The sequence below is a fragment of the Styela clava genome, chromosome 10, assembly GCF_964204865.1.
Source record: "Styela clava chromosome 10, kaStyClav1.hap1.2, whole genome shotgun sequence".
Lineage (NCBI taxonomy): Eukaryota > Metazoa > Chordata > Ascidiacea > Stolidobranchia > Styelidae > Styela > Styela clava.
This window is the reverse complement of record NC_135259.1, coordinates 10,773,932-10,796,689: the sequence shown is the minus strand read 5'-3', so window position 1 is coordinate 10,796,689 and position 22,758 is coordinate 10,773,932. Positions and strand designations below refer to the sequence as shown.

The 22,758-nt window shown below is 34.3% G+C and overlaps 2 protein-coding genes across 4 annotated transcripts; both read left to right on the top strand.

Annotated features, from left to right (window-relative positions):
• The first annotated feature begins 450 nt into the window (after positions 1-450).
• LOC120338410 (uncharacterized) lies at positions 451-7,135 on the top strand. Of its 2 annotated transcripts, none has more exons than XM_039406404.2 (17): positions 451-615; positions 773-883; positions 1,202-1,348; positions 1,601-1,688; positions 1,835-1,873; positions 2,363-2,463; positions 2,698-2,808; positions 3,148-3,294; positions 3,693-3,780; positions 3,991-4,044; positions 4,281-4,322; positions 4,592-4,648; positions 5,194-5,279; positions 5,848-5,961; positions 6,238-6,384; positions 6,601-6,688; positions 6,931-7,135. In XM_039406404.2, the coding sequence occupies exons 1-17, from the start codon at positions 478-480 to the stop codon at positions 6,975-6,977; spliced, it is 1,605 nt and encodes a 534-aa protein (XP_039262338.2). In that variant the 5' UTR covers positions 451-477; the 3' UTR covers positions 6,978-7,135. The 2 variants fall into 2 exon arrangements, with proteins under 2 accessions (XP_039262338.2, XP_039262337.2); XM_039406403.2 differs by having other exon boundaries at positions 2,360-2,463.
• Positions 7,136-9,560: 2,425 nt separating this feature from the next.
• LOC120338136 (uncharacterized) lies at positions 9,561-16,761 on the top strand. 2 transcript variants are annotated; one of them, XM_078117158.1, is made up of 14 exons: positions 9,561-9,701; positions 10,309-10,419; positions 10,567-10,716; positions 10,907-10,994; positions 13,075-13,110; positions 13,607-13,672; positions 14,045-14,095; positions 14,259-14,330; positions 14,530-14,592; positions 14,868-14,968; positions 15,062-15,175; positions 15,721-15,867; positions 16,264-16,357; positions 16,558-16,761. In XM_078117158.1, the coding sequence occupies exons 1-14, from the start codon at positions 9,564-9,566 to the stop codon at positions 16,596-16,598; spliced, it is 1,272 nt and encodes a 423-aa protein (XP_077973284.1). In that variant the 5' UTR covers positions 9,561-9,563; the 3' UTR covers positions 16,599-16,761. The 2 variants fall into 2 exon arrangements, with proteins under 2 accessions (XP_077973284.1, XP_039262008.2); XM_039406074.2 differs by having other exon boundaries at positions 14,521-14,592.
• The last annotated feature ends 5,997 nt before the right edge of the window (positions 16,762-22,758 follow it).

Genomic DNA, 22,758 nt, shown 5'->3' with positions numbered 1-22,758 from the left:
TTAGAAAAATGAACAGAAAACAGAGTTATTGTAAGAAACATCTTTGTCATTATTGGTGCTTCCGATTTACTTATAATACCGTGGCAGTCAAGTAAGCTGATATATTTTGGAAAAATGTTAATATAAATCAGTGTTTAAATAACGGCGTTTGCAGAATCTGAAGACCATGCGCTCTATTCATTAGCATGGAATCTTCACACAAATTATCGGTTTCAATATTGAAAAATAAGATAATATAATAATATTTATCTCTATTTATTGCTATCTATCTTTTTTCTCAATATATGGACGGAAAAGTGTGAAGCATATTCACATAATGAATAGAAAACTCGGCACTAAACTTTTAGCTAAGATATGTTGGTGTTTAATCAAAAAACATAGAAAATATAAACGAATGGAAAAACCTACCAATTTTGAAATATAACAGAGCAATGAAATATGTTTTCACAGCGCAAAACAAACTAACCTGACCTTACAATGATAACTGTACTGACTCTAGTATGTCTTTATTTATTGGGCGGCCAGGCATCGGGGAAGAAATTTGCACACTCCCAGCATCTGCATCATGATTACTTACTGGAATGGAATTATGACAATGAAAGTATCACAATGCGGGTATGTATTTTTTTTTTTCAATTCTAATTTGCGCTAGTTTACGTTTCAAATATTCCACATTTTAGTCCACAAACTTCCTCAGTAATTAGTAAAATTTTGCAACATTGCAGACGAATTATATACAAATAATTTTGTTTTCTCATAATATTATTTACAGCTGACTGCGGAAACAACGTCATGGATTGGACTTGGACTTTCACCAAAATATGAAATGGCTGGCGCCGATATCATAATGGGAGGGGTTAAGCACGATAAAGGCTACATACTGGTGAATGTTTTTATAACCAATTAAACAGGTTAAATTTATAGTACTGGTTATACTACCAAGATACAAGGTCGTCACATTCCAAGCACTGGCTATGCTACCAATATCAACCATTAAAATCTATCTCATTACTTATATAAATATTATTTATTGAGCATTGCTTTGAAACAATAGTGGTATAATTATTTAGGAAACATAAGTAAATACGCTTATAGAATATCAGAGGTTGCATTTCTGATTTCATGGTGATAGGCGAATTACATGCAATTATTGCATTATATCAAATTAATCGTTCATGTAAGTTGTTTTCCATTTTTTCAGGATGCACATGCATTGAAGGCCGGACCACCTATTGTAGATGAATCGCAAGATGTAACATTACTAGATTCAAGTCAAATTGATGGTATCACGTCGTTGACAATAAAAAGAAAGTTGAAGATTGATGATCAATTTAACAGAGATATTAAGGTTATTTAAAATAATCTAGTCGGAGCAACTTTAACGTTAGCAAGGGCTTGAAAGTGACTTCGATAGTTTTGCTTCCCTGAGTGTATATAAGTGCTTCTATTTTGGTGAATAAAAAAATTTGCTTTCACTGATTGAAGCCATTTGCCTAGAATAAATATAAAAACAAATAGTATTTGACGTAAAAATCGAAATATTCTTGCCAGCGCTGCGTTTTTAGCCTCTATTACATATTTAAAAAGAGTAATTTTTTAGGTTGGAGAGATGGGAGTAATATGGGCATACGGATTCATGGATATAAACGAAGAACCAGAATATTACGATTACCACTGGTGGAGACGAGGTATGAACTAAATAGTTGTAATTTTATTAAGTATTGTGTGAGTTTTTATCTGACACAGTAAAACTGAATAAGGTATAAAATAAAAAATATTTCATCATTGATTCGAACAAATGTTTCTATATTTGTTATCTTTCTATTCTTTTTAGGTGAAGCACAAGTGAATTTTATAACAAATTTGAATGAAGGTATCATTTATATTTTTTATATATTTAATAGTATAAAATAGTATAAATTTAATAGTATAATAAAAAACATGGATGATAAATAATGTAGCAGTGGCAAAAAATATGGCTCATCTTTGACATCTATGATTATAAAGTATTAAACTTGACTGAACTCGTAACATCTTATACAAACACTTGAAAAACACCTTTCTTATATTCGAAACTACAAAAATTGATCGATTGATTGATATACGTAGGAATTCAACTTAAATGTTCTAAAATGTACAGTAAAATATAATTAATATTCATCAATAATCTCAATCACATGGAAAATTTCATGTTAATTTATTTTATTTTATTTAGTTATATAAGATAAGCAGCATTCAATTGTCGCTATTATCTCTGATTTAAAATGATCATCAAATCATGTTTTACTATAAAACTCTACATCATTCAAAATGTTTAATCACAAGTCAAAAACGATGATGACTATATGTTCTTCCCAAGCAGAAAAAGACTTTGAATATTCGGTTAAACTGTATGATGACGAAGACGATGAAGATGACGTCACATTAGCGTGGTATCATTCAGAAGATGAAATTACATTCAAAGCAAGTAGTATAGCCTATTTTTATAACTACAATAATAAATAATCTTAATTTTGTCCAATGTTAATATCTCACAAAGTTTGAATGAATGACTTAGTTAAAATGTTGATAACAAGTTTTTCATCAGATGCGGAATCAATCCCATGCGTGACTTTTTTCAAAAATTCCTAAGTTATACATACACTACGATTTATTCTCATGAAATATCCAATTAACCAAAATTTATGTGATTTATAGTATACAGCACCGACAAGTGGTTGGATTGGTTTTGGATTTTCACCAGGAGGGTCAATGGCAGGAGCTGATATCATAATTGGTGGCGTTCGTCGTGACAAAAGATATTTGTTCGTAAGTTGTTACATCAACTCAGGTTAAAAGACACATTTTGAGTGTGCGCATATCGTAGACTTTTAAATTGAAAAAAATATAAGAACCGAATACAAAGATGATTGCAAGTGGCTTCATTTTACTATATTTCATATTATTGCATTATTTGTAGTTAAAGTCGAAAGCGCCCAAAACTAACTGTATACATTTTCTTGAAAATCTTGTCAATACTACAATTGGAAATGACGCCAAAAATATCACATATTTGAAACGATTGAATTTTATTTTTATTTTTAAGTATATGTAAGTATGTAAATTTTATAGGTATATATTTCAGCTTATATGCCTTATTATACATAGGATTCATACGCAACAAAAAATGGGTCTCCTAAAGTTGACAATTTACAAGATGTCGAGCTGGTGAAATTGAATCAAGATAATTATTTCACAACAATGATTGTACGACGAAAACTCAAAACATCGGATGCCAAGGACATGGATATAACAGTAAGATAAAAAGCAGTCGATTTATTAATAACATAATAGTATTAACATAACATAGTAGTAATAATTTTTTGCATAGTAGATGTAATACCTGGATGTAGGTTCTATATATCCTTTACGTCCACTTGTCAGAAGTTTTAAGATGCAGATTATAAAATTTGGTTAAAGAATTGTAAAAAACTTATTATTATGGGCTTTGAAACCTTTAGTGAGTCTCTATATATAAATACCCATTTCACTCATATAATGATGCAATGCAAAAAATAGATGATACGTATATTCACAAGTTCAAGTGAAACAAGCAAAGCGAGAATTATAATGCGTTCCTCTATATTACATATTAAATTACTATTATTATTCTTTGCTACTTTACTCACTAAAACTATTTCAATTTATTACAGCATGGTAAAATGAACATCATTTGGGCATATGGTACATATGATATTTACAGTCATCCAGGCAAATTTAGCTATCATTTATGGAACAGAGGTGAGCTATATTGCAGTAGTATACATATATATGAAGATGGTTTTACCAAACTGTCAATGTGCTGAAATAGATAATTCATACTAGTTTAACTTTTTTAAGTCTTCTAACCATACGATGAGTTTTATAAAAATTTCAAGGATTCCTGCATTACATTTGCGATTTTAAAGGTAAACCGTGCGACCACTAACTAAAATTTTGTCTTTGTTACAGGAACAAAGAAAGTGGAGCTTCTACGAAATAAAATGATTCCCACATACATCCCAGGTATATTTTACATATTATTAATATTCAAGATGAATTCTACGTTTTTCGAGCGAATTCCCTAACTTTGACAAAAACGAGTGAATTGTGGCATAAATATGTATAAATAAATGTAATTGGTGTACTAAAAAATTCATGAAAATATTGGATTTTGAAAATATATTTAATTAATAAATTAAGTTAAACTCATGTAACTAAAAAATCTCAAACCACCAGACAATCAATTTTTCCTGTTACAGAACCAGGTATGCCTGAAGAAGAAACGTCATCGTTTACCCCAGGTAATACGTGTACTTCTTGATTTCCTTGAACTGAAAAAAAGGCCAGTTAAAACAATTTAATGATTTGAGTATAACCAAATTTCACATTATATTATTCATGAAATCAAATATTGTAATTGAAGATTCAATTTTTTTCTGACGGTATTATTCAGCTTTATCAAAATTATATTATATTAATTTATTGATATAAATTAAATATGCTCCTTGACCAATTTCGAATAATAACTATTTTTCAAATATTTCAACATATTTATCGACTGCTTTCTCAGAAACAACTTCAGAATCTGAACCGACTCCGAGAACACGAGAACCAAGTATCGTGATAGGTATTGTTACCAATATAACATAAATAGTCACAAGTTAGTGCAGCATCTCCTGTAACTTACTTTTTATACTATATGACAACTTGGCAACGCATTGTAGGAGTCGCTGTTGAACATGTCTTTCACCTCGACATCTCTCGCAATAGGTCACTCAAATAACGTTGTTATAATATTTATTTGCAGTGTCCGCAGTTGTTTTTTGTTCTGACAATAAAACAAATATTTGCTTGATTCAATGAAGATTATTGAAATCTATTGAAGATTTCTTGGTTTAACTATACCATTACATAACTTGGGGACCCGCAATATGACTGCCATTCTCATCTGCAGTTTATCTAAACGCTAAATTTTCTCGATTCATGTTCTTTTGAATATGTTTGAATATGTTTTTACTGTTATAGTAGCAAAATTTATTGATGAAAATTGAAAATGGCATTCAAAACTATGCATGTTAAACTGAATTAACTTGAATTCTAATATCGATGGAACTGCAAATACGTTTAATGCACATTTGAATTATTCATGTTAATAAGATTCTTTTTAATAAGATCAAGCAAGAGGAACAGTTGCATTAGATTCCGAAGGCGAAGTACAATTTTTCTGGAGTCAAGACAGCGAAAACATAATCATTGCGGTAAATCATTTTGTTACACTTCAAGAATAGGGGTTGTTATTTTCTCACCAAAAAATAGCTTCACGGGTTGTCATGTCAAATTAATGTCACATTAATATATTTATGCTATCGATTGGGTTTACAAGACCAACTACTTTTCCGTTTTTTATGCTTAGTGCAGAAAATTATTTATACAATCATCAATTTTATTAATTTTTTCAATCTCATTGTTGTGATGTTGTTATGTTGCCATGACATCCATTGTATAAATGTGAATACAATTTTTACTTTTTTTTTAATTTTTAAACTTGGTGCTGTTAATTAATTTTACAATCACCACTTTCATTAAAGTTGTTAACTCACATTGTTATGATATTGTTTTGTTGTCATGGCACCCATTATATAAATGTGCTTGCAATTGCTATTCTTGCTTTAGTTGAAATATGTATGTCTGAGGAAGTTTGACCTTGGTCAGACGAAACGTTACAGAAATATATTTGTGTTGGTGTGCAGCAAGACTACTCATTGAATTACCTAAATATATTTGAGCTGAAATGAATTAGAATAAAAAAACGACTTTTACGTTCAGATAAGTGCGCCAACAGCAGGATGGATTGGTGTTGGATTTTCTTCAGGGCCAACAATGGCCGGAGCTGATTTAGTAATAGCGGGATTAGGAGACGATAACGAAGGATATATTTTGGTAACAAACATTTTGACGCCGTATATCAGTCAACCATATTTTGACAAAACCCACAAGATCAGATAGTGAATTAAATAACATTTCAAAGGAACTTGATTGATTGATTGATTACCCAATTATAGATAAAAGGCTGTGTACGATGAAGTAATGAACTCGGAGCAAGAGTGATATATTTTATTGTTGAGCAATCAAATAAAACAAATTCCTATTATTGTCAAACTTGTTTTAAAATCTCTCTGCGTAGAACTATTTTTCTAAAATATCGTTTCAATTCAGGATGCCCATGCCACTGAAAATGGAACACCGGTGGCAGATGTCTCCCAAGATGTCACACTTCTAATGGCTTCACAGAATAACACTTCAACCAGAGTCATGTTTGAAAGAAAAATGACCGCCCAAGATTCTTACGACTTTGCAATAACGGTTAGTTAGATTGACAGTCATTCTATTATTATTTTGAAAACTGACAAAATAATTATTTCATTTATTTTTACAGTTTATAGTTATTGGATTTATTCGTTTATTTCGCATTAAAAATTACATTTCTTGAATATCAATATTTAGAGAAATACGGACTATTTTAGAAGTCTTCAAAATATTTCCTTATTTTATTTTTACATTAGTTTTTTTTCTATTCAGTCAGGGGAAATTTATGTTTTATGGGCGTATGGAACAGACGATCCTGTTGGAAATCCAACGGTAGATAACTATCACGGAACTAACCGAGGTATGAATCTAGAACAGTGAGAGTATGAACAGTGTTCATTTTTGATAATTATGAATTTTAAAATAAACTCTACGCCCTGATGGTCTCTTGAACATTATCGTTTGGTATTATTTTATATTATTGATTTGTTAAATTGAGTAATCCAACTTTACATTATTCAAAGTATATAATACTTACTCATATTAACCATTTAAGGAATAAGTCAGAGCGCCCATTACTACTAATTCAAATATTTTGTGCAGGTGCTAAGAAGATGGTGTTACGACCCACATCTATGGATTGGCCATAAAACTTTCCAGTGATTTTGATCTTTCTTGTAGCTCTGTAAATATGAACCATGTACTTACAATTCGGTGATGCTGAATTGTTGTCATATAAATAGGAATGAATCAGTGAATGTTTTTTTCATTGTTTTGGTCTTAATGAAATAAATCTCAATGTACTGTATTCACGTTTAATTTGTTTTGAAGAAACGAAAGAAAGGTATTTTCCCGAAAATTTTATAATAGACAGAAATAAAAAATGGGTTAAAATGGTTTTAAGATTTATTTTGAACGGGGCGCAACTGCCTGGCGGGTAAAGCGCTTTACTGGAGTATGTTGGCATCGCAGATTAGAACATTTCAGCTCAATATGCCGTGCCCTCCGCTTCATCCAAGGTGTACTGGAATTGGGTAAACGATGAAAAATAGAGAATATTTCGGTCATTAAAAAATAAGGTAATTTCTTACTTAGCAGAGGATGCTTTTGCACAGTCATGTCCGGAGTGAAAGGTGCATTTAACATCGTATAAAAATGCGATGTACATGAGAAGTAATTATGTTTTAAGCAAACGAAGGTAAAAATTAGATAATTTCGCGAAAGTCAAATTACATTACTTTAAATTGCGGAAACAAACAAGTTCAAAAATTACCTACTATCTCAGAAAATAGAATATTATTGATTTGTTACGTGTAATTTTCACAAACTATACCCATATGTTATAAATATATATTTAACAGGCTTTTCCCGCTCGACCTGGATATTCTGGGGTATATTAATTTTGTCCATTCTAATATGTATTGGTCCTAAATTGGTGAAGTTATGTTATCGTTATATATTGTAATCTCTGCTTATACGAATGACATCCATCGTCTGGAAGATGAACCGCGTAAATAACAAGATCAGATACCTTATCGGATTCGGAAACCGGTTGCTAGCATAATCAGTACATTACCAACATTGAAAACCACGATCCCGTTCGGGTATTATACAACCACATTTTACATGTTGATGTATGGGTGTCTGCCATTCAACCAAGTCTAAGCAAGGCAATTACGCTGACAGAGCAATAACAATACAAATATTAAATATATAACGTCTGTCCCCAACCATGCTATAATACTGCTGCTATAACATGCTATAATCTTATTGACAAAAAGTCACAGTCTCGAAATCCAACTTCCTGAATATTAAATAGTGGGGTTGAGCAAGTTCAAGCCTTCTTGTCAGCATTTGACGAATGGAAATAGCGCAACAACGCTTAATTAATACGGCTTCGCACTCCGTTTGAAATTTCCAATGCGCTCCCTGGGATAAGAACAACTGAAGCGGATTAGGGTCTAATACTTACTCAATGAATAAGATGTCGCTTATCGAGGTACTTTCAAATTTTGGCTGTGTTATTTTTCTTTCACTCAATGTTCCATGAGAGTGTAACTTGAACAGTATTCCTTACCTAATTACATGCGTATCCGTGGTAGATCACAATTCTTCTCTCATCGACGTTTCTGCTTTCATGTTAGACCACGTATCTTAGATCCTATTAATCCAAAAATAAATAAATAATAGATTATTCGAAAAGAACAATTAACAATATTTGTAATTGGGTCAGTTACGTTGGACTGCAAGTAAACCTTTTCCTATAGTGTACTTCAAGGTTATATTGTACAACAGCAAAACAATTGACATCAATGAAATATTGAATATTTTGATGTTGAAATATGACGACTTAACCACAAGCCTCGTTCCTGTTAGAGTCATCCTGTGAAATTACGCAATATGGCCTTATCATTTGCCACAATCATTTGAATAGTGTGAAGCAGTGAATTAGATTTGAACACGTATTGCCACCACATGCTTCTCTTATCTCCTGGTTAAGACCAACTTGAGATGAAATCAAAGAAGATATTTCTAATATTCCTCTGGTGGATTTTCCCCATCACACATGTAACCAAATATGTGAACATTATTTCGAATTTTACATAAGTTTTGTATACCGCCCTCAGGGGAAATCGAGACCAACAGTATATATGCTTTACACCGACGTATATTATGTTAGCATAAAGAAACATGTATACAACGTTATCACATGAACCGATTTAGGCCGGAAAGTAAAATTCAGGCAATTTTGAAAAATATAATCATTTGTAAATCTAGATTCGGAACGACAGCACCCAGAAGACATAGAGAATCAATTTTTGCAGTTGCTGTTTGCTATTATTTTTGATATATCGTCATTCAGTGCAATTTTTCAGCGATCTTAAGTGTAGTAACCATTTTCTGAATTATTAATATTATTCTCTTTTTCTCTCCACATAGAATTCTGGCAAACTCATTAGGACTCTATTTTTTGGGGAATACACAACAGTTGCTGATATAGAATACACACATATTTTGTACACCAGTATAAAAAAATCGATCATCATTTTAACATTGTTCGCAAATCGGTACATGTCGTATTTTTAAAAAGATTCTTCAAAAAAATGGCGAAGTTAATGTTCCCCCTGCTAGACAAAAAAATACATATTTTGAATCGTGTTTTAAATAACTAATCCAAATATTATTCATTGGTTTCCGAATAATTTATTTTCACAGTCTCTACTTCATAATTCGAGATGATTTCAGTGTTAGCGTTCGCGTTGTTTTTGTCGTCATTTTCGCATCTGTATGCCGAAGAATTTGCTCATTCACAGCAGCTTTATAAAAAATATCTCGTGGAATGGAATTACGACGACGAAGCCATCACAATGAAAGTGAATATATTTTTATGAATTTAGTGGCATTACTTGTGTTTGAAAAGATTGAAGTATAAAAAAAGCAATGAATATGGTGTCATGAATTGCCATCATCACTTGAAATATTATTACGTGATATTTATTTAAAAACCAAGCTAACACTGCATGATTTACTTCATACGAGGACATACTTCATCACTATCAAGTTTTTTTCACTATAAACTGAAGTAGGTTTCAGTGAGTTTAAAACTCACTAAAAATTTCAAAACGATTTTATAAGAAATTGCTATATATGATATGAGTGCGAATTCGAGCTTATATATTCATAATGCGCCTGAATTAATTGTTTAATTTAATTGTTTAATTGCAATTGTTTAATGCTCCTGAATACTCATATTGTATGCGAACTATTGAACTGGGTGTCAGTAGTATATTGATCAAGCTTGGGATTCGAAAGGAACTTAAAACTATAAAACTTAGTTTTTGTTTTTAAAAAACCCTCAAGTTAATGTCTATTCACACTACGTACCTCATAAGATATATATTTTTTTATTCTACTGTTTTAGAGATTGAACTGTGTCCACAATAACTCTGTTATATGGTTACATATTGTAATTATTTTCAGATTACTGCCGATACGATCTCATGGGTAGGATTCGGAATTTCACCAAAAGGTACTATGGCTGGCGCAGACATAATAATGGGTGGAGTGAAAAATGGCGAAAGTTACTTACTGGTAAGTAGGAAAAACCTAATCAATTCAGAAAATCAATTTGTTTTTGATCATTTTAAGATCTATACTGATCGATAGCTTCTGTGAATTGATAAGTTTTATTCAAAAAACAAATCAAAAAAAGGTGTTTTACGATTTCAATTGATGCAGGATGCATATGCAGAAAAGATAGGACCGCCAGTAGTTGACGACTTGCAAAACGTAATGCTGATGGATGCAAGCCAAGTTGACGGGAAGACTTCCTTGACAATAAGAAGAAAATTGAAAACGGGGGACGAAACTGATGATAAAGATATAACGGTAGAGTATGATAAGACAAAGCAAATAAGGAAAAAAACATCTTTTCTAATTCATATGAACACATGTATTTCATATAAACTCTTTGTTCGTCTAACTAACCTGACGTAATGTTCAACACAAGCCTTACGTTTAAAATAACATTATTTAATACTGGCTTCATTGATCAAGTACTGCACATAATATATTTAAGGCTGGAAACGTTACTGTGATTTGGGCATATGGATTCAGAGATTTGGACAAGGTTCCAGAGTATATGGATTACCATTGGTGGAGAAAAGGTGAGAACACGTAACACTTACAAAAACGAAATAAGAGCTTTAAATTTACGCTTAATATGGCCAAGCCGAAGATTTCAAAAAAAATATAAATAAATGGTAAATGCCATGTGTCTTCTCGTAAATAAGGGTAGGAATTCCGCAAACTCGTTTAGTAGGAATAAACTACTGAAAATTTTTTTCTGCTTAAATAAAGAATTATTCCACTCCTAATATATATTTATATATATATATCAATTATAAGAGGGTGGACGCAACCCTGGCACGCGGGCCGCATGTAATGCACGACGCCGTAAGTTTAATGAACTTAAAATTGTGTGTCGTCAACAGCGTGAATAGATTCCAGAGTTCTCGCACTCCTGTCTCCTTTGCCAGTACTATGCCAATTTCAAACGTCTACTATACACGTCAACCATATTCCGTATTTGGTGGTAACAATATCAAGTTGCTCGTTCTTCGTTGTTTCATGAATAAGATAACTGATTGGATAAGATCATCGAATGTAACAGCACTCTCGTGAATGTTGTAAGCATAGTACAAATTAGTTGCATCCGCGATGCTCGCATAACGCTGCCTTATGATTCTAATATAAAATATGACACAAACATAAATCCTAACACAAATATATATACGAAATATAACGACAACAAAATTAAATTGTGACAGTCTCGAAACATTACATTAATATAAAAAATATAGGGATTATATACGCCAATGGTTTCAAAACTAATTCTAAATGTGTCGCAAAATACCAATCCATTTTCTAAGAAATTGTTTCTAACGTGGTGGAATTCAGAAATAGAACGATAAAAATCGTGAAATTATTTTTGAGAATATAATTTACGACTCGCGGATATCAGATATCAAGTGTCGTTATAATCGTTTATATGCATAAAACAAGCCCACGTGGAACATCGATTAAATTTGTATGAAATTATCAAATGTAAAACTCTTACCTTTCGTAAATTTACGATAAAAGAGTATATTTTTATTTTTAACGCGTCGTTATTTGTATTGATTAAATTGATTGTGTCGGGAGTTTGAAAGGAATCTAGAATAAGCATATACTGTAACACACTCTCCTCTTGAGCGACCAAATATTAACATGTGGGTTTTCTTCAGTCGAAAAAATATATCTCTGTGTGAATGTTTTTAAGATACATTCTTCCGATGCTGCCATTATTAAAACCGTGCGTTTGAAATAATTTTCTTTATCGCTTGATTTTGAACCTGTGCCATTGCTTGGTAATAATGAGCATGAAAAATGCGTAGGGTATACATATCTCATTTAATATGAATACAAACCTCATTATCAGCGACAAATATAAAATAGTCTACGATGTCGCAAAAACGAAAGTCTATCAGTGTTCATTGCGGTAAGGTGGTAACGCACAGATAATATCGTTATGACCATGATACCATAATGCGCCTTTGGTTACTGGTACCTGTCAATGCGACCGTGAGCGTTTTTCCCAGAAATAATAAAGCGATGATAAGTGAAAGATCGCGCAGAGCAATGAAAAGAATAGGAGAGGACAAGGAGAATGAATTGTCTTGTGTAGACTAGGACCGGCCGATGGGTTGAGGCGCGCTTTTATTCCAATGCCACACTTTGAACTCGACTTTTTGTGCCTTTATTTTAGTAAAAACACACCTCATTTTCAAGCGTGAGCCATGTGACAGCAGTGACAAAACGCAGATTCAAAGCAAGAAACAACGTATTGTTGTTTTTTTGTTTGTGCTTTATATATATCTTCCTTAAAATAAAATAAAAACCCCATGCTATACTCTCATTTTTTGACATATTTAAAGTAGATGAAGTCGCAGTAATTTGGTCCATTTGGGGTTTCATCGCTGCGGCCCGCAAGGCTTTCTCAACATTTTTTGCGTCGTTTAATCTCGCAACCTGGGCCTCCCTGAATTATAATATTAAAGTGACCAGGCGGTTTTTATTCGTACGTAGCCCACCCAAAAATATTAAGTAATATTGGAGCAAATGTTAAGTTGATGCATTGATTTCTGAATTTCAATTTGTATAAATGCATTAAATAAATTTGACACTTTTCACATTTTGTTTCTGTAGGAAGCAGCACAATAAATTTTCTGAAAGATAGAAAAGGTTGGTCAAAATCTTTCTTATTTATTTTTACATTGAGATAAATTCCACACGACGCCAATATAAATATGTTCCATCTCACAATTACTAATTTTACTGTATTCTGCAATCAGTCAAGCTTGCTTAAGTCTGTGATATGTAATGTTAACTTTCCACCAAATTCCGTGCTGGCGGCTGTTTAAAGATGATGCGTATTTTTCAACAAAAAATGGGAATTAAATATCAAAGTATATATCAATTTTATATTGTAATTTCAATAAAGAAAGTGGCCAAGCGATGTGGCAACCTCAGCTTTTCTATCAATTTGATTGATCTATTTCATATATCGAAACGGCCTTAACAACAGGAATGAGTTGACCGAGAGAGAACAGCTCATGCCAAAAAGTCGAGATTTTATTTAATTCATCAGTAGTTTCTGACAATATGGGCAGCATGCTTCTCACACATGATTTATTGTAGAAAATCCAAAGTCATTCCATTTATTCTCATTTCTACTCAGCTGAACAAACTACAACATCAGAATTAACGACCACGCCTCTAGCAACGACCTCATCAGCCGCACCGGGTAAATAATTGGGAGCATATAAATTATTTCACTAAATAAAATCGATTGTTTCATCTGCAATTTCAAATACGTATTGACCTAACGTCTAGTTCCTATTCAAAAACCAGTCAATATGCAAAAACAATAAACCGATCAAAAACTTCAAATTTTACTTGATTCTAACCCGGCTTGAATTTCATATGTAATGTAAAGTTCTAGCTCCCTTTGTGGTACTGACAGTTTTTAAATAAACATCGAACTTGTTTTTTATTTATAATTAATATTAGGCATAGTATGTTCTAATTTTGATAAGATAAGTGTCAAATATTGGAGAAACCCTCATTTTCTTTTTAAATTTACTTATTTATTTCATATATACTGTAACTGCCACAGCAACAGAAACGAGCGTTCAACCTTCTACGACGACCACACCACCTACAACAGGTAATTGCGCGTCATATTCTCTGATAAATAAAAGTAATGTGTACGCCTACAACATTATACAGTAGTTTTTGCAATATAAACAGATTGTTACACTTATTTTATTGTAGTAACACAATATAATATTGCAATTCAAATTATTTTTTGTATTGGCATTTCTACCCAGCATCAACTGAACAATCTACAACCACCGAATCAACAACAACATCTGCTACAAAGGCTCCGCCCACAAAACCAGGTAAATCAATGACACTTCTTTTAAAAATCTTCTAGATAATTAAATATAACATACGTTTAAGTAACCCTGAACCAGCTGCTACTGCCACGACGACTCCACCAACTTCAACTAGTACCAATGAGCATTTCCTTTTAGCGAATATATATATAAAGAATTATTTATCATCATCATTTTTTTGTAATAAAATCAGTGACAACAGAAACGCCACCAGAAACATTTCAATCCACCACAACCCCAAAAGTGACGACTACTTCGGCGGCAGGTTCATATTTTATTTTTATATACTCGCAAAACTTCTCCTTGAATTAATCTAATCTTGAGTTGTGAAAATTATAGTTCCTATTTCTTCTTTTCAAGTTTGCTTTATATATTCACATTTTCCTTCAATGATAGATCAAATAGTCATTCACGGAATTAAAGGTTGAAGTATTTCAAACAAATTACATGCACTTGATTAGCAAGACAGCAATATTAGAAATTTATGCTATTTAGTATTTCTAATATGATTTACTATTTGTAAAACTATATTGTTTGCAGGAACTAGTCCCGCAAAAGAAATTGGAGGATCTAGAGCATTCGGGAAAGACGGTCGTGTCAAGTTTACATGGAGAATAAATGACAATAAAATTATCATCGGGGTAAATTTATCATTTTACGCGGAATCTTAGAAATGTCATTATCATTTCTAGTATAGAGATACATCAGCTAATTAGTTTGATTTGAATATTTAGGTGACTGCTCCCACTCCAGGATGGATTGGCATTGGATTTTCATCAGGTCCAACAATGGCTGGAGCTGATCTTATAATAGCTGGATCGAGGAGTGGAAATCGTGGATATATATTGGTATTGTCATGTCATGTGTAATTTTGAAATTGAAAAGTGTGTTCAAACATATCCCAACAACGGGTCAACGAGAATATCGGTTGGAAACCGAAGACTTATCGATCGATAGTTAGGGGATCCCCCAAAACAGAAACTGCAGTTTCGATTCATCCGCTCTTGTAACTTGCGCACTGCGCATCGCACACACACACTCGGCGGGTTTCAAAATTCTCTCGCTTTACAAAAATCTAGATCACTATATCAATAATTGATTGATAACTCGCTAATTATACGACATAATTCGCCCAAAATCAATAGGCTACTGGTCCGAGATAAGATGAATGCACATGCAAAATCTGGAGCAGATTCAATCTCGCTTTCGTGAGATATCGCGTGCATCTAACAGACACACAGACAGACATACATACAGACAGACATACATACAGACAAATACCTATCAATATACTTACCGATCTTAAGATCGATAAGTAATGAGTAACATACCAGAAACATAACATACGTACATTGCAATAAAATACCAAAGTAACAAACATTTCATCTTGCAGGATTCTCACGCTTTACAGAACGGAGTTCCGAGTAGTGATTCATTACAGGATGTTAAACTTCTGGTGTCGACACAAACAGGATTCGCAACCACAGTCATGTTTGAGCGAAATCTAACCGCTTCTGAACCAAATGATTTTTCGATCATGGTAACAATTTTACTTTTATATGTTGAACTTATATACTAGATTACTAGAACTATATAATCATTACTAAAAAGGGCGATACTTTCATTCGCCAATATTCAGAGAAGCTTTCATTAATTTATATATGTTATCGCGGGAATAGCACAAAGTGCAGTTAAAGAAGTATCTCAAGTAAATTCCAAATACTTTAAGAATGTGAAAAGCTAACTAGGACGCTGTTTTAAGGACACTTCCGCGTCGCTTGTGTTGGTTGAAATTTGTCCTTGGATATAGCAATGCATGATCCATGGAGCGTCATGATGATCTCGTAACTTTATAGAGTAATTTACGATTCTAGCTACTTCATGTACTTTAAGCCCATTAGAACTGAAAATCGCACTTTACTTTCTGATTTCACAGCCTGGCGAGGATATCTATGTCCTATGGGCATACGGAGCACGAGATATCAGAAGAGATCCAAACAGAGGAAACTATCACGGAAGAAATAATAGAGGTGCCTAGATATACTTATTTTTTTTGTAGTCATGTAGTCATGTTCATTTTTTTCTGAAGAGTTTGGAAGAATTGAAGCCACCCATACATTTATTTTAGATATTGAGGCAAATATAGACGTCACATTATATCGATTTCAAACCATAATTTTAATACGATATGGTATATGTTTTATGTAAAATAGAATTGTAATTTTTTAAGGTGCTGTAAAGATTCAGCTTATACCATCTCCGACAATTTAATTGGAATGAGAAGATAAGGTTTCTGCAGCCGCAGACTCGGACCTATGCTATCGAATAATTGAAGAAAAAATAGTTTGAATGTTTAAAAGAAGTGTAGCTTTGTAAAATGTAAATCGATGTTCAATATTGTTGAAGTTAAGTTTTGAGGAAAATATACTGCTTGTGTGCGATATGGTATATTTATATTTTTATGTTGATCATTTCTATATACATGATGGATAATTTGTAAACAGTGAAATTAGTAGCAGGAGTGCGTAGAAAAGTTCACTGCATGGAGATTTTATATGGTCAGATACCTTCCAAACAATTCGATTGACTATTTACGTTACGACTAGGGGTGGGCAAAATCGAATAACGAATCGATTTAATTTTTAACGAATACCGAATAGTCGAAAAGCGAATATTTTTGCGGCCGACACTCCCTTTGAAAATCAAATAAGACATCGGCAACAAAGCGTTTTTAACTGGTTAATTTCGACCTAATCGCTGATTGTTTTTGTCATCACGATCGCTTTGACGGCGATATCCTGAAGTTGGTAATCTATATTCTCGCCCGTTCTCTCTTCTTGTGCAAGGATTTATTCTTACGGGTTGGCGGACGTCGAAATTTGAGCATACCCGTGCGTTCACGTCGGCGACATTTGTTATAGGTATTAAGGATTAATTTCGAAACCTAAATTAATTTTACTCCTATTTTTTCGTTGGTTTTGGTCATACTTATTTATCAACTTTTGTAAATTTACCGTCCGAATTTTAAAAGAGCGGTAATATTATCGATACCGAGATCCAGATATTTATCATGACAATAATTAACTTTCTTATGCTTTCTATGGTGTCTGTGTTATTTTCGTATTTGAGAGATAAACCTCGCAAAGCGATAGCATCTATTTTGAATGTTGATTTAAAATATGATTAAATAATTTCTACGTGGTCATAAGACGAGATGACGTTAATAAACAGCACTTCTTGAATAATATTTTATTCCACATATGCGACTTAATGCTAAAAAACATTTTGCGCTCGAGTGCTTTTGTTCCGTTTATTATAATTATTTTTTTCAAGTTTCAACCCTTTTATTTGTAACAAAATAATATCCCGACAACTATTATAGCTAAAATCGTTTCCGAGTAATTCACAATTTTACTTACGGAATTTGCAAATTAACCATTTCATTTGACGATTTTGATAATGCCACGTCCTAATTGTTAGTGCAAAAATGTTCGAAATATCACGACTGTAATCATTTCATTACGAAAATGTAATTTAAACTTTTAAATTTCGATAATCACTTTTATGTTCGAAACATGCATGAAACGGCGGATAGCTAATTTGCGTACCGGTGCGGTAAGTGTTTTTGCAAAATAGGGAATTGAAACCATACGTTGGGCGCAAAAAGACAGCAAATCACGCTACAACGCAATAACAACGATTTCTCAAATTTGTCGCTTTTGTCGGTTAGCGAGCGCTATAGGTGGTTTCTCGCGCGATTCACGATCGATTTCGAGAGGCGCGAGTTCCGTGTCCAAGCAAAGTGGCGCAGGTCACGTGGTACCGGATATTCGAATAGTAAAATGACATTCGAATACCTTATTATTCAATTCCCTATTCGTTATTCGAATATTTTGCGCAGCCCCAGTTACGATTATTGAGCAACGCTCGGAAAGTACTTGCATGGGTGACCGATTGGGAATATCGAGTGTCGTTGGCTTCAACGATAAGCAAGTTTAACTGAATAGTCTAGATCAGGGTGGTCCGGTCCCCGGACACATTTCATGCGACCCGCAAGACAAATTTAGCGTAAACTTCTGAACCATTGACAAATATTTGTATTTATTGGCAGAACAGTTTTGAGTTATTTTCGAACTATTCCAACTGGGTATAGTCCTTTTCCTAATCCCGATGTTGAGATTAATGGTTGTTAAAATCACGGAATTCCAATGTTGTATCTATAAACGTCAAGACGGTGCCTATACCTGTGATCGGTACAAGGAGAATGAACTGCAAACTTCTGTTTTATTATCTTCTCCCTTTTGTTTTGTATTTGTGTAATTGCGAGCTTGCGTGTGTGTTTCGTTGTCATATTCACCTTGTCAATTCTCTTTAGTGGCTTCTCTAGATAGTTTGAGCCCTTTGCTCATTAAATCGAGTTCAATGATATCGCGGCCCGGATTAGTTTGTTTGTATTTCACTATTTCCCCACCATTTGCCTCCACAAACTCACGCTCGGCTATAGGCTTGGGCCCACTTAGATGTCATATACATATATATATACTAGTGTATACCGCTTGCCTCAGTTATCCCAATTTTAATTTGTAGTTATTGCACACTTTCCTACGGGGATTTATTAGTTTGATCGCTTCCTTTTTAATCTGATAATTTATCAAACTTTTCCACATTATTGATTTCGAATTTCACCCCGGTTGACAGGAAAAGGCGAGCTGTAATTATAATTCAGTTAGGTTTTTCCATGTTTAGAACCCATGGCTTTATATTGACTTGTTATACTTTACATGTTCAATTTAATTTTTGTTCAGGTTAAATTCCTATTTGTATTTATTTATAAATACCGTTCTTGCTCCCTGCGCGGGAGAGGCCAGGGGCGAATGTACAATTGGTAATTTAAATAAAAGTGCATAAAAACAAAATCTTGTGCAGACAGGGCCAAGCAAGTGCAGTTTCAAGTATTTTATGGCGTCTGGAGCTGCCGCAAAAACATTTTCTTTATGGATACAGTTTTGATAGATTTGGGATTAGGTTTCAGGTTTGAGTAGATATAATTTCTCATGATAAACCTAAATCTGGTACATGACTTGAATGAATATATTGAATGAATATACCGATAACAGCGCCATAAAAACATGGCAAGCGACGCCGCGGTTCGTTTGTGACAGAAGCTGCCATGAAGTGGTAAGAACTGCGCCTCATTCCGAGCTGATGAGATGAGCTCGAGTCAAGTAACTCCTCATTTGAAGGGACGTTTTGTGCCTTTATTTTAGTTAGAGCACTCTACTATTTTCAAGCGTAGGTCATGTGACAGCAATGACGAACCGCAGGGCTGATGTAGCGCCGCGCGACCCATTTTTTTTCTTCATCTGGGTCCGGAATCCCAACTTAGACGGACTTTGTTGTTTTTTGAAGTTAGCACTAGGTCTGCTCACGCTACAAGTAATAAAAATTTTCAAATATTTCATACATTGAGTGTAGAAAAAAGGTGACCGAGGTAAACTGGGGAGAAACGTATTTCCTTACCCACAACAACGTTAAACCACAATGTCTGGTGTGTTAACAATCAATATCTGTCACGAAAGATTATAATTCTAAGCGACATTACAAAACCAAGCACGAGATAAGATACCGAAAATACCACGATATTTCTCGGGAAGCAGACTTTATTTAGTTTACCTGAAAAACTGATTAGAACGGTAAACTCTCATTCTTGAATATATTTAAAGTGAGTAAACTCGTGATGTTTTGATCATATTTGTGTTTTCTCCGACTGCTGCCCGCGAGACATCTTCAAATGTTTTTGCGGCTCTCCAACCTTGCAACCTTGGACCACCCTGGTCTAGATTTTTGTATTTTTTTTATGATGGAACCTTTACGGCAAGCGCACATGTTTGCCCGAGCACTCTAGGTCTTCCATTGTTCTCAATATCAAATTAAAATATCACACAAGTGGCTTAGGTATCAATAATCATAACAATCGAAAATTTATGTAAATTTAAATTTATCAAAAAAATTACGATTTGTCGCTCTCTTGGTTTGAACGGAGCTTCTTAAATATGAATAGCCGAATGGAAACCGGACGTCGTGCCTGCGACCATACCACATCTGAATACATCTGATCTCAGTAGCTAAGCAACGTCGAGCTCGGAAAGTACGTGCATGGGAGACCGTATGAGAATACCGGGTGCCGTTGGCTTCAATTGTTTTAATCAGATACAACGTAACCAGCCATGAGCTGCAAATATCGTAACAATCAGAACGCGACTAATTCGAGAAATTGTAATATATTCACAGCTCTTCCACATACGCTTTCCCCGAGTTGTATTTTCCATGAAAATGGCATATTTCATAAAGTTCGTCGTCACGTAACAATTGAAATTTATCCAACAGACCAGGCAATTTTTACTCGGACAAATTTTCAAGCGCGATTGTAAACCTTGCCTTGTTTATTTAATTTTAAAAATAAATTGCTAGAATAGACGATGCTAAAATCGGTTGTCATTACTTTTTAATAACAGCTGTTTAATTAAATTCAAATAAAAGGTGTTCTTGAAGCGTTCAACCTGTCCGAACACGCAGGAATTTAAAACTCTTATAAATGGTTTACATGTTTGAAACCAAAATTTATATTAGAATTATCCGGTTAAAAAACTGATAGCTAATTTTAGCTAGTCCGCACGACAACTGCAACTAAAGTAAAAATCGGCTACTCTCCCGGGAATTAACGAAAACGAGGCAATATTCACAACGTAACTCGGATATCTCTCTCAACTTTTTTATTCTCGCCCCGCTGTCTTATCTACTGCAGCCTTCATACCCTCGCGCCATCTTTCTAAGCCTTTCTCTCTTCGACCCAACGCCCTATCTCCTTGAAACTTTATATCCCCAAACCGCTACCCCCTCTCCATCAACCTTCCTATTCTTGACCCACCGCCTATGTCTCCCATCCTTTCTCATTTCGACTCTCTGTCTTATCTTCCCAGCCTTGTCAACTTCAACCCGTTATTCGCCCCGCTACCTTACCACCCCCAACCTTCTTATTCTCGGCCCACTTCCCTGTCGCAACCTTTTCACCTCTGCTCGACATCCCTCAACTCAACTATGCTCCCCCACCGCTTTAATACTACCCCTTACCCAGTGGCGGCGCGTGGTCATTTTGACAACCGGGGCAAGCTACTGCGGGACCAATTCACCCCCATCTACGGGGACAGGATGAGCGCTGTAAGTTCTCCCATCATATTATGAGTATAAAAACCATTCCATCGGTAACAACCAATCGGCAAAAGCGACAATTTTTAACGATAAGAAAGTGTCTTTAAAACCGGTCCAAGTCAAGAGATTAATAAATATAGACATATTTTATTTTGAAACCTCTTTCAAAAGGAAAGGCAATATTTACCAAGATAAATACAATGACATATTAACAGAAACCTCGGGAAAGCAGACAAAACCTAAAATAAGGTTTAAAACGTTACTATGAAGAAAGGAAAGGTAATGCAAAGATAAGGACATGCGTCGCTCACTCATAGATATATATGCTGCTAGACTTCTACTGCTTGAACATATATGCAGTACGCCACGGTTTTCAGGAAGCAAAATGCTCAATAACGCGCTGATCTGAGTCATGCATCCCAGAAATAACGTCTCTGTGAATGGATGAAACAGCCACGGAATTTAATCTATCTTGCTTCATTGTGTTTCTGAGATACGTTTTAATACGCTTAAGCGTGCTGAATGTTCGCTCTGCGTCGGCGGAAGAAATAGGCGTCATCAAAATGATGTCCAGAAATTTTGCAGACGCCGCAAAGGTAGTTACTAGAGTGTTATCTATGAGGAACCCATAGAGCGCGCAAGTTGATGTGATGTTCAAAAAAGTTTGATTGGTGTATATACATCGCAATTCATTTTCCAATTCACCACGTTTATCATGGGGTAAAATTTGGAGACAGTAGCCAACAAATGGATGGGAAATTGACGTGCAAATTTTGAAAAATTTTTGGGGTTCATCAAAGAGAACGCGGCAAGGTGTTCAGTGCGCAGACGATCGCCTATTTGATTCACCAGAATGTTACAGCATTCCTTTGCAGACAAAATCAAACGCTGCGTTGTTTGCCCGCGGCGTAAAGAAGCACCTCATGTGTCGTCGTATTTTATTGTTTCCCGGATACGAGATACAGCATCGCAGAAGTCTGAAATACACGACTGCACAGACGCTCCATCCATTAGCCTTGACTGCAATGCGCCGTATAATACATCCTCGTGATAGAATATTGTGGAGAAAAAAGCGAGAAAAAATGAAAACTCACCATCTTCTAGCAGACGCTTTAGACCTGCCGCCTCCCTCACAGAGCGTTTGTCCCAAACCGGAGAGCTCTGAATGCCATTGAAACGCTCAATTAGCTCAGACCTAATTTCGGACACGCTCTACACCACG

What these genes read in the sequence shown, in the direction of transcription:
- LOC120338410 (XM_039406403.2), top strand. Translation starts at nt 478, where the DNA reads ATGATAACTGTACTGACTCTAGTATGTCTTTATTTATTGGGCGGCCAG. An exon ending in AATTTAACAGAGATATTAAG is followed by an intron (nt 1,349 to 1,600) that starts GTTATTTAAAAT and finishes GTAATTTTTTAG; the next exon opens with GTTGGAGAGATGGGAGTAAT. An exon ending in CTTACGACTTTGCAATAACG is followed by an intron (nt 6,385 to 6,600) that starts GTTAGTTAGATT and finishes TTTTCTATTCAG; the next exon opens with TCAGGGGAAATTTATGTTTT.
- LOC120338136 (XM_039406074.2), top strand. Translation starts at nt 9,564, where the DNA reads ATGATTTCAGTGTTAGCGTTCGCGTTGTTTTTGTCGTCATTTTCGCAT. An exon ending in ACGAAGCCATCACAATGAAA is followed by an intron (nt 9,702 to 10,308) that starts GTGAATATATTT and finishes AATTATTTTCAG; the next exon opens with ATTACTGCCGATACGATCTC. An exon ending in GACCTCATCAGCCGCACCGG is followed by an intron (nt 13,673 to 14,044) that starts GTAAATAATTGG and finishes TAACTGCCACAG; the next exon opens with CAACAGAAACGAGCGTTCAA.